The sequence below is a fragment of the Pleurodeles waltl genome, chromosome 11, assembly GCF_031143425.1.
Source record: "Pleurodeles waltl isolate 20211129_DDA chromosome 11, aPleWal1.hap1.20221129, whole genome shotgun sequence".
Taxonomy (NCBI): Eukaryota; Metazoa; Chordata; class Amphibia; order Caudata; family Salamandridae; genus Pleurodeles; species Pleurodeles waltl.
The window spans coordinates 938,466,199-938,483,405 of NC_090450.1; the positions used below are offsets into that span (position 1 = coordinate 938,466,199).

Sequence of the window (17,207 nt, forward strand, 5' to 3'; positions counted from 1 at the left end):
CAACAAAATGGTGCTAACATCACTCAGGGCAGTAACAAACAGGACATAGACATGCAGTCAAAAGGCATTGAATGTTAGGCCTATCACATATCCTATGTCCCCACTGTGCTTTCTTCTGCTGCGCCCTCATCACTTGGACTGGTAAACACTTGGTATGGCCCTTAAAAATGCCTAGGATGGCTGCAGATCAGCACAAGACCATGATAAAGCTCAGATTGAGTATTGCAATATGCCATATCTGCATGCCATTGCTGTAATGTAGGAAGCGGACCCTTAGCCCAGGGTATCGTAATCCGCAGAGGAGGTACCTTTGTTAGGTCATATGTTTTTTGTTGCAAAGTCAGGCCCATCAGATTCACTCATCTTGGAAAAACACCATCTTTGTTCAGCAGCTGAAGCTACAGAAGCATTCATAGTTTTGAACCATAAGAATCACCTTAGGGAGATGCATACCATGGACCCAAAGTCTTTGAATCAAACTCCTGCTTTGGTAGGTGTTCTCATGCCTCATGAATCTGTGTGATCTGTGTGCATCTTTTTCTACCGAGGCTTGTACTCACCTAATCCCAATTCAGTATCTGCGATCCAGCACAGCTTGGTAGCTTGACTTGACAGCCAGAAGGTAAAGCCATATGAATTCCAAAACAATTAACAAATCAGGATGTGACCTTTTAACAAATTGCTTTTTTTTAATGCAATTTGACATTCTATGTTTGTATGCAACTTAACTGTTTTGATTCTTCTGTTTAGATCCACTTTTGTAGCTGATATTTTGATACCTTCTAAAATATAAGGTTATATTGCACTTAAAACTGCAAGCAAGATATGTTTGGTGTAGACCATTGGTGGCTTCTTTAGCTAGTTCTGTGTTTAGTAAGACCTGCAAATTTCAGTCTTTTTTGTAAAATTCCTCAGGCCATTTAACTGGCTTGTATTTGGAACCAGAAAACAAATGTTTTAGCAATTGTAAATTTTTACTTCTAGTAAGGACACTGAGGCGAGGAGTTTGCTTAATTTACTGCACAAACATCAACATGAACTTGTTTTGTATTAGTAAGACACTCCCTGGAGAGTCTAGGGATTGTATATCTGACATGCCTGCTCGAAATGCGGAATAGCATAGTCAATTTAGCTGAAAACGGTTTTCTAGACAGTCATCAGGCCATTGTTCCAAGAACCACATTCAAAAGATCCCTGGAACACAGATTAATCCCCCCCCAAAAAAGTCAGAGAATCCAATGCATTAGAGTGCACAGCATCCAGTTGCTATAATTCGTCTGGCCTGGTATTCTGCAATCTCTGAAAGACTGGAGGCAGAAATACCAAACAGCCTTGGCTATTTTGGTCGACAAACCTATTTTTTCCGCCCAACTTAAAAACGGAAAAAAAACATACAATTGGCTGTCTAAGGCGATAAGGTCTTGATAGCAAAGGATCCTGCCAACAACTCCAGGCAATTTATATGGAGGCAACCCTCCGACTGACCACCTAACATCCATAGAGAGCTGCAGCGTGCAACTTAACTCCACCTGCTGACATCAAATACAGGCAGTGTCTCTGTAAGGTGACTGAAAATAGCTCAGCCCTTCAAATCCGCCATGGTCCTACCACCAGCTGAACTCTATCCTGGCTTCCATTGACAGCGATATGCTCTACATAACAGTTCCATACTGAAATGCAAGATCTTCACTCTGAAGGGCCCTGTAATGCAGGGTCCCAGGACTTTTGCTACGGTAGTAGAGGCTAACAGACCCACAATTCTGGTGAGGGATCTCAAGGACCGTAGCTAGATAATGGCAATCTCAATTCTGTCTTGCAAGACCTCATCTTTTGTCCTTTATAGGCACGAACATGCATCTCCTGCACTACAGACAGAGGACCCCCCTTCTGAAGGGCAGGCACAGTTCTTGTTCCCAATTCCCAGTTTGCGCAGAGACAAGACACGGGGCTTGAGCTGCTGTCAAAGGAGAAAAAGACTCATAAGTATCTGCAAGATGCTGGTATTAACTATAGTATGAATGAGGGAATGCTCCTCCCTGCTACGCTTTCCGAGATGCTGACAGTGCAATTGATTTGCTCTCTAAAGCAGCACTTAAGGACAGGCCCAGCTGCACACATACACAGTGAAATACCACTTAAAATATGGAAGTACTTATCTTGGCTGCTGAGCATCAAAGAGGGATGAACATAACGTTCAGCATATTTATTGGAGCTAGGGCTCTGATTTTTGGTTGGACAATCATGATCTGGATAATGGTCATGGGAAATGTAGTTTTTTGTCAATGTTTAAATATTTCGATTGGTGGCTATTTGTTGCAAAGCAAGAGAAACATAAGAGCCTCTGGTCCGGACATAGTTTCTGACTAAAAAGGCCGACATGTAACACCATCTGCAATACCATAGCCACTCTCCTTTGTAATGCATTTAAAAGTAACAAGCAGCAGACAAGGTGGCCATTTCATGTGCTGTTTAAAACTTATATCACGAGGTACTGAATTTGAACATATTAAACATGTTTTAAAAATTTGCACAAGCAGAATTTAAGAAATCTTCAAAATATTTGAGGTGAAACTGTTTATGTTGAGCGTAAGCGTGTGACCTCTTGAATACTTTTAAGTATACTTCTGTGGGCTTCCAGCTATTTAATTTGTTAGTTTCAATGTCATTTAAAAATCCTTGCTTGCTAGTGGTCAGTCATGCCTTTATCCCTCCTGTGTGGGAGCAGGGACCAACTACTGTATAATTATGCTTTGTCCTGTTTTTCTAGTCTGTAGAGGACTTTTATTTACTTTGTTTCCTGCTCCTGTCCAGGGAAGCTTCCCTTTTAATTTGCAGAGTATTCTTGCTTTGAGCGTAGCTGTAAACAAGACTATAAATCAGGCTGTTATCTGTCATATTTGGTCTTTGTGGGCTCTCTGTTCCCGCTCTCAGCTGCCTGGCTCACGCCCTTCCTTGGATTTTCTTTACCAACACTCAGTGCTCCACAATCCTTAGAGACTCTGCCCACGTCTGCTCCATACTGGGATCCCACTCGAATCAGTGCACCTCTGTTCACACACTCTAAGCCCTCAGCCATGCCAGTGCCAGGAACCCCAGACATGCTGTCTGCCATAGCACCTCAGTTCTTCCAGTCAGTTCACTCTGCTGCTCCAGTACTAGGACATCGGGTGCAGCTCCAGCCGTGCACCTCAATTTACACATTCTAAGCCCTCAGCCGTTCCAGTGGCAGGAAATCCACACAGTCTGCTAGAGCAGCTCAGTTCTTGGTCAGTACACTCTGCTGTTCCAGTACTGGGACCTCTGGTGCAGCTCCATCAGTGCACCTCAGTTCTACCCCAGCAAGGTCACTTCCTTTCCTGGGACCCTGCTCACATACAGTTCCATTACAGCAACTCAATTCTAATATTCAGTCACACTGCCAAGCCAAAACTGGACCCAGGAGCAAAACACAGCTCACCTCTAGTCTAACATCCAATGCGGTTGATGGGAACCACCACAACTCTTCCAGAATCCATCAATTCTAACATTCATTGCACATTTCTTCTCAGTACTAAGGCTCACACACACGCCCTTCCGGACTCATTGCTTCTCTGGTTCAGTGGCAATGCCACTCCCATGTTTGGCGCCACTCTCGGCTTCACCAGGGCACCTTCAGTCTAACTCGCCAACACTGGCACACCAGTACTAAGTTCCACACAACTCTATTAACATACCACCCTTCTGACCTTGTGTGGCCGTTACTTTTCCAGTACTGCAGCCCACGTACAACTGTCAGTGCACCTCAAACCTAACCTGCAGCACCTCATTATTCCAATACCAGGAATTAGTATCCCTCACCCGCTGCTTTTTTGTCATTCCAGCACTGGGACAGCTCACAGCTCTATCTATACCCCCAATCCTGATCTGAAGCCTCCCAATACTGCTGTATTGGGGTTCACATACAACTACTAATGCACCTCCTGCTGGTCTGCATTCCACACTCTGACTTCTGCTTTGAAGACCTAGGGGAGCCAATGAAATCTATTCTTAGCTGACATCTTTATTCAGGAGGGTCTTTCACCTCCTTTCTTTTCTTTACTCTGTTTACTCTGTGTTTTCTTTCTCCCCCACTTTTCTCTTTCCATCTCTTAAAATCCACATGTTAATAGTTTCGCTCTTTCTTTCAGCTGTTTATTTCTATTCCTCTTCCAGAGGTGGGGAATTTATTAAAATATCTACGTGTCCAGGGGACGGGTTTCTTCTTAAATCTACTTTCCCTGTAAAAAGATCTACTTGTCCCTCTGGTGCCATGTAGTGTGGTGACAAATTATGGCAGCAATCTCATTATGTAAGAGCTCTGATAATAGCCTCTCTGATTATCCCTGGGCTACTACCATAAGGCTTGAATACTTGCAGTTTCAATCCCCACTGTAGCAATTTCCTTATTTTGATGCCTTTCTGCAGATCTGCATACTGGGGCTGGAGGAAGCAATAAGCAATAGTTCCAGGGCTGGAATGCCTTTGAGTCTGCAAACCTACTAACTTGCATGTTTTAAGGATATTCACCAGCTTTTCTCTAATCTTTTCCCATAATAAGAGAGGTTGGAAATTTACTCCTGACAATGGCAGAATTAGAACTTCCAGGGTTGGGAAAAAGTGGTTGGAGGGGAAAATTAACTTGCAAACGCTCAGTAGATTTTCCCATGAGCAAATCTACACATGCTTATTTGCTCATGCAAAAATACAGTTCACAAATAATTTATAGGGGTACGATTTCCTGGTATACCTCATGAAAGCCACTAATTCAAAGACCTATACCATGTGTGCATTTTTGTGACTTTAAGATTTTGGTCCCTAATTAGGTCTGGTGTTAACAAAGACATTTTGTTTTTATTAAACTTCTATTTCTCTCTATCGGCTGGCTTTACTGTGAGTGATTGCATCCTGCTATTACACAAGGAGCATATTGGCACACAAAGTAGTTTTGTTCAGTGTCAGGAACTACAGTGACAGTGGTGTAACGAGACTGGAGGGTGCCCCTTTGCAAAGAACATGGAGGGGGGGCCCCTCCAGACTCACTCAGGGCAGGTGCTGTGCTGAAGGGCCCCCCTAGAGGGTGGCTGCAGGGCCTTTGTGCCACTGGTGGCAACGTGTGCTTTTAGAGTTCAAAAACATTTTTTTGCCAGTCTTTGTTATAATGGTGAGGGGCTGGCAGCTCCCACAACAAGAAAGTGTTTCAAAAGCCATGTCAACAAGACACGCATTGATGAAACTAAGACTCACAAAAAAGTCAGATCAGTTGGCTTTCAGTGTTTTTCATGCTTCCCATAATCATGTTGAAAATGGTTACACTAATTTTCCATTAGGAATATTGTTTGGAAATACTAGCGTGCATCAACACATTTTACTAAATGATGCTTCATAGAAATAGCACCTAAAATTTCATTTTAGCAAACATTTTTCCTTACTTGCATTTTTTCTGAATGTTTAATTTTAAAAGCAAAGACTCTTCTCTTGCTTACACGCTTCTGCAAACATTTGCGTCTAATCAGAGCATGCTGGGAGCCTCATTGTTAAACTTTTCAAATGTGTGTACACTTTTTTTTGTTCTGGAACCACTGTCAGTAGTGCAGTGTGACCCTAAAACATTTTACAACGCTCACCCTCATAATAAAGGCTTTTTATAAATGAACCATAAATACAGGTTTGAACAGCATTAACTTTTGGACATACATTACCTCAACTGCAGACAGTTCCCCTCTCTGTAAACTGGCAGCCAAAGGGTTTGTGCTGCACAGGGATGGGACTACTTGTCCCAAGGACAAAAACATGAAAACTTGTTGCCCTTGACCCCAAACCAGATGTCCTGGGCGTCGGGCGATAGGAATTCCGCATCCCGGTCTCCTTTTTTTAAAAATTTTTTTTAATTTTTTTATTTCCCCTCTTCCTCTTGCTGCCTCCTCTTTCAAGCTCGCAAAAACTTGGTTGTCTTTCCTTGTTTCGTTCCTCCTTTTTTCTTCGTCAGGCGACCATTCTTTCACAATTTTTTTTCTCATCTTCATTCTTTTTTTGCTCTTATCTTTGATTCTGTTAGCGTCCTTTCACTTTTTTCAGATCTTTCTTCCTTTCTTTCTGTATTTTTCTTATCTTTATCTGTCAATTCACGTTTTACTATAAATCCCTCTTTTTCCCATCTGTATGTGGAAGCCACAAGTTACTTGTTGGGACCTGAAGTGTCAAAGTGGTTTTCCCATTCTCCCTGGGAAATGTCAGTACATACATGCCCTGGTTCTTTCTCTGCTTGTTTCTCTCATCTATTTCTCTAATGTTCATATTTCTTGTTCTTTTCACACTTCATTATTTTTCCTCTTTCGTTCACTAGCTTCCTTCCCTTTTTTCTTTTCTCACAAGTTTGCTCTTCTCTTGGTTGTGCTTTCATTTCTTGTTCTTTCCTTCCCTTTCTTGCAAACCCCTTCTCTTTTTTTCCTGTTGTATTCCATTTGCTTTTTTCTGCCCCATTTGCTTTCTCTCCTGAGGCCAAATTATCAATGGAGCAACAGGTGCAGTGGCACCGGTGCCCAGAGACCTATGGACCTCACTCAACTCTAATCACAGCTCTTTTCCTACCAAAATTCCAGTCAGCCATTTTCCTGTCTTACTCCATGGCCCATGACCCTACCCTTTTACGTAGGCCACTTGTTCTCTCCATCTTACTCTCGACTTTCCTTTCACCCTCCAATACATCCCAAATAGCATTTTTGTTAGTGTTTTGAGCATTACACTCTAAGTGCAAAAGTTTATTTCTGAAAGGTTTTTACGATAATTGTATGTTTTAAGATAGAGGAAGAAGGTAAATTGAAGTGCTGGGCCACTGGAATTAAATGGCCGGAAAAGACGGAATTATGAGGCATGGTTGACCTATTTATGTGGCAAGAAAAGTCCAGTTATGAATTTACAATGCCAATAGCTCTAACTCAAGAAAATGCAAGACCTATTGCATTGCAAATGCTTGTTTTGTGATGTGATTACTATAAAAGCTCAAGGTGTAATGTTTGTGCATGCTCAACAAGGTGTGAATCAGTATAAAGTTCTACTGAAAGTGGTGCTTATTTTCACGCTGGCCTAATTACACGATGGAAGCTTCTTTTCAGAACAGTTTTATCTATATTCAAAGCAGAGATTTGGTTTGAACACGTTGCAAATGCATGCTTGATTTTGTCGGATGTGGGTGCAGTCCTCCCATTTGAGAGTTTAGACTGAGGTACATTGGAGTGACTAGTCTATTCATTTTTTAGATGGAAAAAATGGAAATGGATCAAAACAACGTTATAATCGCAGGAGAGAGAACCTTTATCCTAAGAATGAAAGCATTTCCAGCCAGCCACGCCGCCCCAACACACAGAAAAGCAAAACTTTTAACAAGGTCCCCCCTCAGCGGGGGAATGATGGAAGCTTCAAGTTTTTCAATGACTATGGCAGACGAGAAGAGGTAAGGGAACAATTGATAAAAACTTTACCCAAAGTTCACCACCTGTAAATACGGAAGGTTTTTGTAATGTAAGTTGTGGAAATGAGATGTCAAAACTTTTACTTGAGTTTCATTGTTAGAAGAGGATCTGTTCCTTGAAATGTGCAATTTGGCTGCAGCGAAACATGCCGTTTTGCAGATGACTAAATGGGGGTTGAGTTTCTTGAATATGGACTTTATCACACAAGTACCCGTGCTCTATACTCTCATTGGTGCATAAGACAGGGGAGGGGGAGTTCACACTTGAGATGGCGTTCGAGAGCACTAGAAACAGACATAAACTGAATAGTGTCACAGCCTGCTTACTGATCTTCCTTATGGGTTTTATAGGATTCTCAATTTTAAAATAGGCTTGATGTGAAACTCGCAGCAGGGTCTGTTCCTCAACATGTGTGCATTGGCATCTCGATCAAACAATTTATTTTGATTGGAATTTAATTGTCAAAATGAAGCAAGATGTTTACATTTCCTTCAGTTCCTAATGTTTTCATTTGTTGAGTAAAGCTGCTTAAATGATAAAGCACCCATTCTAGCCACTGTGCTTTTGAGCTACAAAGATAATCATCCTATTGCCATTCAGTCTTTAAACTGCACGTGCTTTGGGAATAGTTTGAGCTTTTATTCAAGATCCACAAAAGTGGGTTCATGACTAAATAGGCTTTACGTGGTGGTGAGTGCTTCCTGTAGATCTGGTTTGCTACTTGGTAACAATTCCTGATGATTGAAGACAGACGCTGACTGTACTGAAATATCTAACCAGTTTGTCTCCTTGCTCTTGAATCAGACCACCACTCTCTTCTCTAACAACACATCTCAACACTTCTTGCGGTTACTGGTCCTCCTGAGCCCTACCTTAATAAATGTGAGCTATTCAGTTACCCCATTTTGATAAGGTTAGTTAAAACCTGCTTACTGGACAGTGGCAATAACCCCCATATTTACACTTGTACCAGTGCTGTAATTTAACACTTTTTCCAACTATTAAAGGAACATGACTAAAGCACAACTGCAAAGCAGTATATCCAACTCTGTACTAATGTTAAGGTCTGCTGGTATGTAGTGAGCAGCTATATTAGTGCTGTTTTCTGAGCTAGCTGTTAAATCTTGTTCATCTTGCTCCTGATTCTTTAGTAGAATGTCATTACCACAAACACCCATTTCACTTTATTATTGCAGGTAGCGGAGGTTCAGCGGGCAGAGTTCAGCCCTGCCCAGTTCTCTGGTCCAAAGAAGATTAACCTGAACCACTTGCTGAATTTCACGTTTGAACCCCGTGGTCAGATGGGAATCCACTACGATGGAGGTCATGGCAACTGGGGTAGACGGAATAAATGGGGTCACAAACCCTTTAACAAAGAGCTGTTTTTGCAGGCCAAGTGAGTATTTATAAACCCAGCAATGAAAAATGGTCATTTGAGTTTTGGAGTGGGTGGGGGCAAGGTGTTGGAAGCCACTGTTATAGATTGCTTATTGCTCCAGCATTCCTGGCTTGCATTGAGTACTTGGTTTTCACAAAAATATCAGATAAAAGAACTTTAAAGATTACCACTAAGTCTTTAAATATGGTAATTGTAGGAAGTTGGCTCTGTATGCACTATTTCAAAGTAAGGAATAGTATCCACAGAGTCCAAGGGTTCCCCTTAGAGGTAAGACATTGGCAAAAAGAGATAATTCTAATGCTCTATTTTGTGGTAGTGTGGTCGAGAAGTAGGCTTATCAAAGGAGTAGTGTTAAGCATTTGTTGTACATACACACAGGCAATAAATGAGGAACACACACTCAGAGACCATTCCAGGCCAATAGGTTTTTGTATAGAAAAATATCTTTTCTTAGTTTATTTTAAGAACCACAGGTTCAAATTCTACATGTAATACTTTGCATGAAAGGTATTGCAGGTAAGTACTTTAGGAACTTTGAATAATCACAATAGCATATATACTTTTCAAATAAAACACATATAGCTACTTTAAAACTAGACACAGTGCAATTTTCACAGTTCCTAGGGGAGGTAAGTTATTGTTAGTTCTTGCAGGTAAGTAAACCACCTACGGGATTCAAATTGGGGTCCAAGGTAGCCCACCATTGGGGGGTTCAGAGCAACCCCAAAGTTACCACACCAGCAGCTCAGGGCTGGTCAGGTGCAGAGTTCAAAGTGGTGCCCAAAACGCTTAGGCTTCAATGGAGAAGGGGGTGCCCTGGTTCCAGTCAACCAGCAGGTAAGTACCCACGTCTTCGGAGGGCAGACCAGGGGGGTTTTGTAGGGCACCGGGGGGGACACAAGTCCACACAGAAAGTACACCCTCAGCAGCGCGGGGGCGGCTGGGTGCAGTGTGCAAACAAGCATCGGGTTTGTAATAGGAATCAATGGGAGACCAAGGGGTCTCCTCAGCGATGCAGGCAAGGGGGGGGGCTCCTCGGGGTAGCCACCACCTGGACAAGGGAGAGGGCCTCCTGGGGGTCACTCCTGCACTGGAGTTCGGATCCTTCAGGTCCTGGGGGCTGGGGGTGCAGGGTCTTTTCCAGGCGTCGGGATCTGAGAGTCAGGCAGTCGTGGTCGGGGGGAGCCTCGGGATTCCCTCTGCAGGCGTCGCTGTGGGGGGCTCAGGGGGTACAACTTTGGTTACTCAGTCTCGGAGTCGCTGGGGAGTCCTCCCTGTAGCGTTGTTTCTCCACCAGTCGAGTTTGGGTCGCCGGGTGCAGAGTTGCAAGTCTCACGCTTCTGGCGGGAGATGCTGTTGTCTTTAAGTTGCTGCTTTGGAAACAAAGTTGCAGTCTTGGGTGAACAGGACCGCTGTTCTCGGGATTTTCTTGGTCCTTTTAGAGCAGGGCAGTCCTCTGAGGATTCAGAGGTCGCTGGTCCTGGGGAAAGCGTCGCTGGAGCAGTTTTCTTCCGAAGGGGGGAGACAGGCCGGTAGGGCTGGGGCCAAAGCAGTTGGTGTCTGTCTTCTCTGCAGGGTTTTTCAGCTCAGCAGTCCTCTTCTTCTTAGGTTGCAGGAATCTGATTTCCTAGGTTCTGGGGAGCCCCTAAATACAGAATTTAGGGGTGTTTAGGTCAGGGAGGGCAGTAGCCAGTGGCTACTGTCCTTGAGGGTGGCTACACCCTCTTTGTGCCTCCTCCCAAGGGGAGGGGGTCACATTCCTATCCCTATTGGGGGGGATCCTCCATCTGCAAGATGGAGGATTCCTAAAAGTCAGTCACTTCAGCTCAGGTTGCCTTAGGGGCTGTCCTGACTGGTCAGTGACTCCTCCTTGTTTCTCATTTTCTCCTCCGGCCTTGCTGCCAAAAGTGGGGCCGTGGCCGGAGGGGGCGGGCAACTCCACTAGCTGGAATGCCCTGTGGCGCTGGAACAAAGGGGGTGAGCCTTTGAGGCTCACCGCCAGGTGTTACTGCTCCTGCAAGGGGGAGGTGATAGCATCTCCACCCAGTGCAGGCTTTGTTACTAGCCACAGAGTGACAAAGGCACTCTCCCCATGTGGCCAGCAACATGTCTCGTGTGTGGCAGGCTGCTAGAACCAGTCAGCCTACACAGGTAGTTGGTTAAGGTTTCAGGGGGCACCTCTAAGGTGCCCTCTAGGGTGTATTTTACAATAAAATGTACACTGGCATCAGTGTGCATTTATTGTGCTGAGAAGTTTGATACCAAACTTCCCAGTTTTCAGTGTAGCCATTATGGTGCTGTGGAGTTCGTGTTTGACACTCCCAGACCATATACTTTTATGGCTACCCTGCACTTACAATGTCTAAGGTTTGGCTTAGACACTGTAGGGGTGCAGTGCTCATGCACTGGTGCCCTCACCTATGGTATAGTGCACCCTGCCTTAGGGCTGTAAGGCCTGCTAGAGGGGTGACTTATCTATACTGCATAGGCAGTGTGAGGTTGGCATGGCACCCTGAGGGGAGTGCCATGTCGACTTACTCATTTTGTCCTCACCAGCACACAAGCTGGCAAGCAGTGTGTCTGTGCTGAGTGAGGAGTTCCCAGGGTGGCATAAGATATGCTGCAGCCCTTAGAGACCTTCCCTGGCATCAGGGCCCTTGGTACCAGGGGTACCAGTTACAAGGGACTTACCTGGATGCCAGGGTGTGCCAATTGTGAAAACAAAAGTACAGGTTAGGGAAAGAACACTGGTGCTGGGGCCTGGTTAGCAGGCCTCAGCACACTTTCAGTTCAAAACATAGCATCAGCAAAGGCAAAAAGTCAGGGGGTAACCATGCCAAGGAGGCATTTCCTTACAGTAATGTAGTTATATGCTCAAGATTGGCACCTGCTTTAAAACGCCATCATAAAAGGAAAAGACAATAGGTGGGTACATCTTTCTCTGTTAAGGCGGCCAAACTATGGAATTAATTACCTCCAAATGTAAGATCCACTGCTAAACCTTATCTTCAGAGGAGTACATAAGAGTTGGCTCTTTCGTACATAACTACCACACTCAAACAGCAATGGGCCCGCATATCTCAATGTATGTAAATGTTAGAATTTTATGCGTATATCTATCTAGATGCGTAGTTCTTTGTACAAATATGTATGACTATTTTATCTTAAAATGTATTATACTCTTGCGGCCTGTTTAACAAATGTAAATTTTACTTCAATTACATGTATATATATTTTTGTATGTGTTGGTGTTTGTGTATATATTATAGATGCGTATATTTCTATGTATATGTGTATAATTCTATACTTGACTGGTTCATAGGTTATTACATAGTTTCTGTACAAGTTACTTGATTAGATGCTTATGAGTGTTTTTATTTTGTCTATCGCAATAGGTATATACTATCTTAACTAGGTATTTACAAGCATTTCACCATTGAAATATTGAGAAAAGATAAAAATACTGTTACAAAAGTACACAAATTCGCTTCACATACTGGAACACATGAAAGCCTGTTTATAGGAAACAACTTCAAATCTCAATATATTACATTCCTTACACATTTATTCCTTTGTTTATGTAATCATGTACCTATATATTTAAAACTCTATTCCTACTGTACAAGAGGGGGAAAAACATTTTACACTCAGAAGCTTTACTCTGTCTGACCATCACCCTATACCTCTATCAATCTATCCTCTAATTCCACTGACTCATCCCAAACCCATTCCACTACTCCGATCTCCAAAATAACCTTTCCAGACTCTTCTCTCCCCCTCCTGGCTCACCCCAAACCTCAGTTTACGACAATGCACTGCCAAACAACCCTACTGAAATCTCCATTTATCCCTCCTTTGATACATCCCAAACCCCATTTAACTTATGATCTCCCTAATACCTTTCTATAAACTTGCGTCTCCACCTCACCTTGACTCATCTCAAACCTCATCTTACTACTATGATCTCCCAGTTAACACTTCTGGATTCTTCCCTCCTCTTTCCCTCCATTATTCTATTCAAATCAATGAATACTTGTGTGTCCTCTGCTCAAATTAACTCATACCACCCAATACTAATGTACTCATATTTCTCTATACTAATCCACCAGTAGTACTTTTGGGTTCCGGAGTAGCATGCTACTTGCTGAAAAGCGATTCCAACGCCTTGTCAGGGGAAGTAAGCGCTCTATAAATACAATTACAATGGTGCTATTGTAGGAAAACTGAACAAAAAAGAGCTTGTAAAACAGTACACTTAGCCATGGAGAGAATAGGTCAGATGGGATGCTTTTTTAGATATGTGCCTTAATTGAGAATTAGCAAGCCAAAAAGTGGAAAGAAATGGTGCAGTTTAATTCATTCCTTAAAGCTCATTCTATATACAGTGTACATTAATGCAGAGTTAGGCATTTCAGACTGCGAGTTGAAAATCTAGGTCATCCCTACGTAGGTCAGTTAACAAATGCCCCCAGTAATTGGCTGTTTCATTTGTACCTTAAAGATATACTGCATGTCATTGGTGAACATTTTTCCAATTTCATACTGACTCTAACAAAGCACATTGCAGTCCAGAAGAGTAGGTCATCAGGTGTTGCTTGGTCCCAGAGTAGAGGTTAAATCTATTTACTTGTTGAGGAAATGTATATCTTGCCTTCCCTCAAAGGAGGAAGTTTGTTGTGTAAATGACTTAAGGTTGTCAGTCTCCTTTTTCTCAACTGAGTTGGACCAGTTACACCAAGAAAGAAATCTTGGTGGTTAAATACCAATGTGGACGGTATAGAATTATTTGCTGGTTTTTGACTTGGCTCTTGCCCTAAGGCCACAAGGCATTCAGTTAATGGGCAAAACGTCTGAGTGTTTGGGAAGATTTAGAGACACCCTATTATTCAAATCTGTCTTTAGTGCACCCGTAACTTTGTTTCTAAATTCAGATCTGATACAACCTGCAACTCTACCACCATATCTTTCTTGGAGCCCTGTTTCACTTTTATTGACATAATATCACCATTCCTGTTTTTTGGTAGTGTAGTTTTTAAACAAGCATTTACAATGCATTGGGTCTCGTGTTTACTAGAGTTAGAGCTATTAGCATTGTAAATTCCTAACTGGACTTTTCTTGCCACATACATTGAAAATGAAAAGTTACAGTTGACATAAGCAAGTCAATTCAAAGTGCCATGTCCGCCATGAGCATGTTATTGGCTGCCTGCATTAATGTCTAGAAAGGGTCGTGGCAGGGATGAAAGGCAAACAGAAACCGGAGGAGGGGCCATTACACGCTCTAACAGGAGAAAGTTTGACGCAGTGTGATAGCCAACAAAAATGTTCACTTAGTGAAATCACCTGGTAAGGAATTCAGCACACAAAGGAGGGACAATTCATAAAATGCACCCATAAAAATGAAGCATTTAAGACAAGCACAACAAAGAATGAATAGCAGTAGTAGGCGTGGTTAAAAGCCCACCGAGATTACAACAGGCTAGAGCACTTGCGCGCTCAACCCTAAAAATAACTAGGCTCTTTGCTGAGAATTAGGCCATACACCTTAAGGAAATGTTAATTTTTTGTGGCACAATTCACTTAAGTGTTTTTGTGGTCAAAATCTAGCCTCTTGACTACACGCCAACTGCTTTAATGGTCCCCATTACATAAATTCTGGACTTGTTGGTGAATCCATGGTCTTGGTCATGGCTTCCTGTTAAGTGTACCTGCAACCTTGTGTTCCTCACTTACTGGCGAGGGCTTTTACATCTTGCTCAGTCTCATTGTCAAACATGTACTATAGCGTGGGAAACAATCCCTTTATCACTCAAATCTGGGAAAGTTTAACTGTTTCAAATGTGAAAAACATTCCAATTTAGATTCATACAAAACATTCAGAAAGTATGATAGCATTGCAGCAGTTACTCTGGATGGGGGTGATCAGTACTCCACGTAGTCAGTCTTTGCTGCATGCCACGGTAGTCAGTGCTATCTACTTTGCTGGTAGGTGAATGGCTAAATTAAGGGTGTAGATCTTGCACTGTGTAGACTTCATTATCCAGATACATATTGAGATTCTTGACAGTCTTTACAATTGTGATTAATAGAGTCCATACATTACAAAATCAGTTTGCAAAGAAAGTCTCATTAATAAATTATTTTCCTCACCTGTCTACTTTCTGTGCTGAAGTATTACGTAGAAAATGTAATTAGTTTTGCTCTGGTTTCATTTCTCACTTGGAGCATTAATATAAAATTACTTCATAAAAATAAATCTTGATCCTAGTGGCAGGGCCAAGATCTATTTGGTGGTGTTGGAGCTCTAGAAAGAGTTCCTTCATGTTTTCCAGATCTTTGAGGGTAAAGGTGCCGAAATCCCAGTGAATTCAAAGATTTTGGTCAATATGCTTTTGTGGTTTGCAGTTTTGCAGGTTTGATTAGCTGCCTTTTCTTAGATCTTGGACCAGTGTTGCTTTAACTTTTACCGGATAGTTGACACTTGCTTCTTCTCCAGTTTTACCAATAGAAATGAATGGACGTTTAATTATCAACTGATCACAAATGCTACTTTCTGCTTTTTGTCTGATTCTGGTGATAGAAGTAGTTGTTAATAAATTGACATATTACACAGCGTGGATAATTGTCAGAGGCCACATCCATGGTGGTCTAAGATTCACATGTCGAGGACTGCACAAGAGGCTGCCAAGAAGACTGCATCTCCTTCAGGTTCTATGGTTGGGGTGTGCACCCACAGCCTACCATTCATGAACTTGGCTGTCTACCTCCTGAATTCAATGAAAGCTTCATTGAATCTCCAGGAAGAGTTGATGTATGTTAAGGTGAAACGTTATTCCACACTTTAAAATTTTGTTCTGCTTAGTTTGCCATAAAATCTTTGGTATGCTGTATTTTTAACAAGATCTCCTTATAGCAGAAACTGCTCATTTATAATAAACAAAAAGCCAAGGTTTTAGCATAAAAAGGAGAGATGAGGGTTTTGTCTGAAATGATCCGAACATTTCCCTGATCCGATGGGCAAGGTGTTAAAAATCCCTTATCTGATGGGCAAAGTGTCTGCTGCCTGCTTAGTCTTTTGGGACGTGATTTTATAAATAATCAAAGAAAAATGCTGTAATGTAATTTCTTTGTCTCCATTTAGCTGCCAATTCGTGGTGTCTGAAGACCAGGATTACACTGTGCACTTTACTGATCCAGATACATTGGTGAACTGGGACTTTGTTGAACAAGTGGTTAGTATCAAATATTTGGAATTCATGAGACCGGGGCACACTGAACCGCTTGAGGGATAGGAACTGATTTGTCTTATGTGCAGTTTATTTTGTTTTGGTAGATGGTTAGATGTACCTCATGAATACAGATGGAGCCGCCCAGCGACTCATCAGGCTTTAGTATATTTTGGGCAATTGTTTGTACCAGATGTAAGCTTTCTTTTTGTTACAGCATGCATTTAGCTATGTGTTGAAATAAGTATTTTTTTCTCACTGATTAAAAGCAGTACACAGTCCAAAGCCTGTTCACAGCCATGTCCCAGTGTTCCTTTTATGATAGTGAAAGTAATGAGCCTGCATTACAGTTTTGTAAATAGAACAAGCTAGCACTCAAATTTCCAAAGCATGCATTTGGAAAAATGTTCACTTTCTGAACATAGATTTTTAACTTATATAAGAGGATGGCTGGCTTAATCTCCTTTGTGAATGTGAGGCTTATAGGGTTGCAGTGTTATGGCTGTCTTCAGCAAGAACCCTTTTGAAGAAAATAGCTCATCAGATTACCTTTAAGTATACAGGCTGAGCTCGGGGTACCTTTCCTTTTCTGTGGCTATAAAATGTAATGGTGGAGCTTACCCTTTATTTGATACTATTCTGGGAGCTAGAAAACTAAAATATACAATTCCAATTCATCTGTTTGCAGAAAGTACGTAGTATGAAGCTTTATTAGTACATATAATAAACGTCACAGCTTAGTCTTTAACCAAAACTGCTGGAAGGAATAATGTATTCAAAAGAAAAAATGGAGTACCAAGTTTAGGAATACATTATGGGTGCAGTGTACCATACCAGCCGAAATAAACAATTGTCATTTTCCCTGTTGGAGTCCTGCTGTCAATATAAGTGACTCTCCTATTTGAGTGCTGCTGTTTTTACTTGCTGCGTAGTTACGTTTTTAAGTTAGGTCCACTTTCTACATCACCCCAGAAATAGAGGGAACTTGGCGAAAAGGTCATGGTCGAAAGGGAAAATGTCTCCATTGGCATCTCCCACAGCATAAATTCCGAGGAATGGTTGGAATTACAAATTGAGTGGTGGTGATAGGTAGGA

At 42.1% G+C, this 17,207-nt stretch overlaps 1 protein-coding gene across 1 annotated transcript in view; it reads left to right on the forward strand.

The window, feature by feature from the left end:
• Window positions 1–17,207, forward strand: part of RNF10 (ring finger protein 10) — a 263,755-nt gene that overhangs the window by 21,356 nt on the left and 225,192 nt on the right. The window contains exons 2-4 of the mRNA XM_069215043.1: window positions 7,275–7,468; window positions 8,684–8,883; window positions 16,028–16,118. Of these exons, the coding sequence (XP_069071144.1) occupies window positions 7,275–7,468; window positions 8,684–8,883; window positions 16,028–16,118 (485 nt within the window). The remainder of the gene's footprint in view (window positions 1–7,274; window positions 7,469–8,683; window positions 8,884–16,027; window positions 16,119–17,207) is intronic.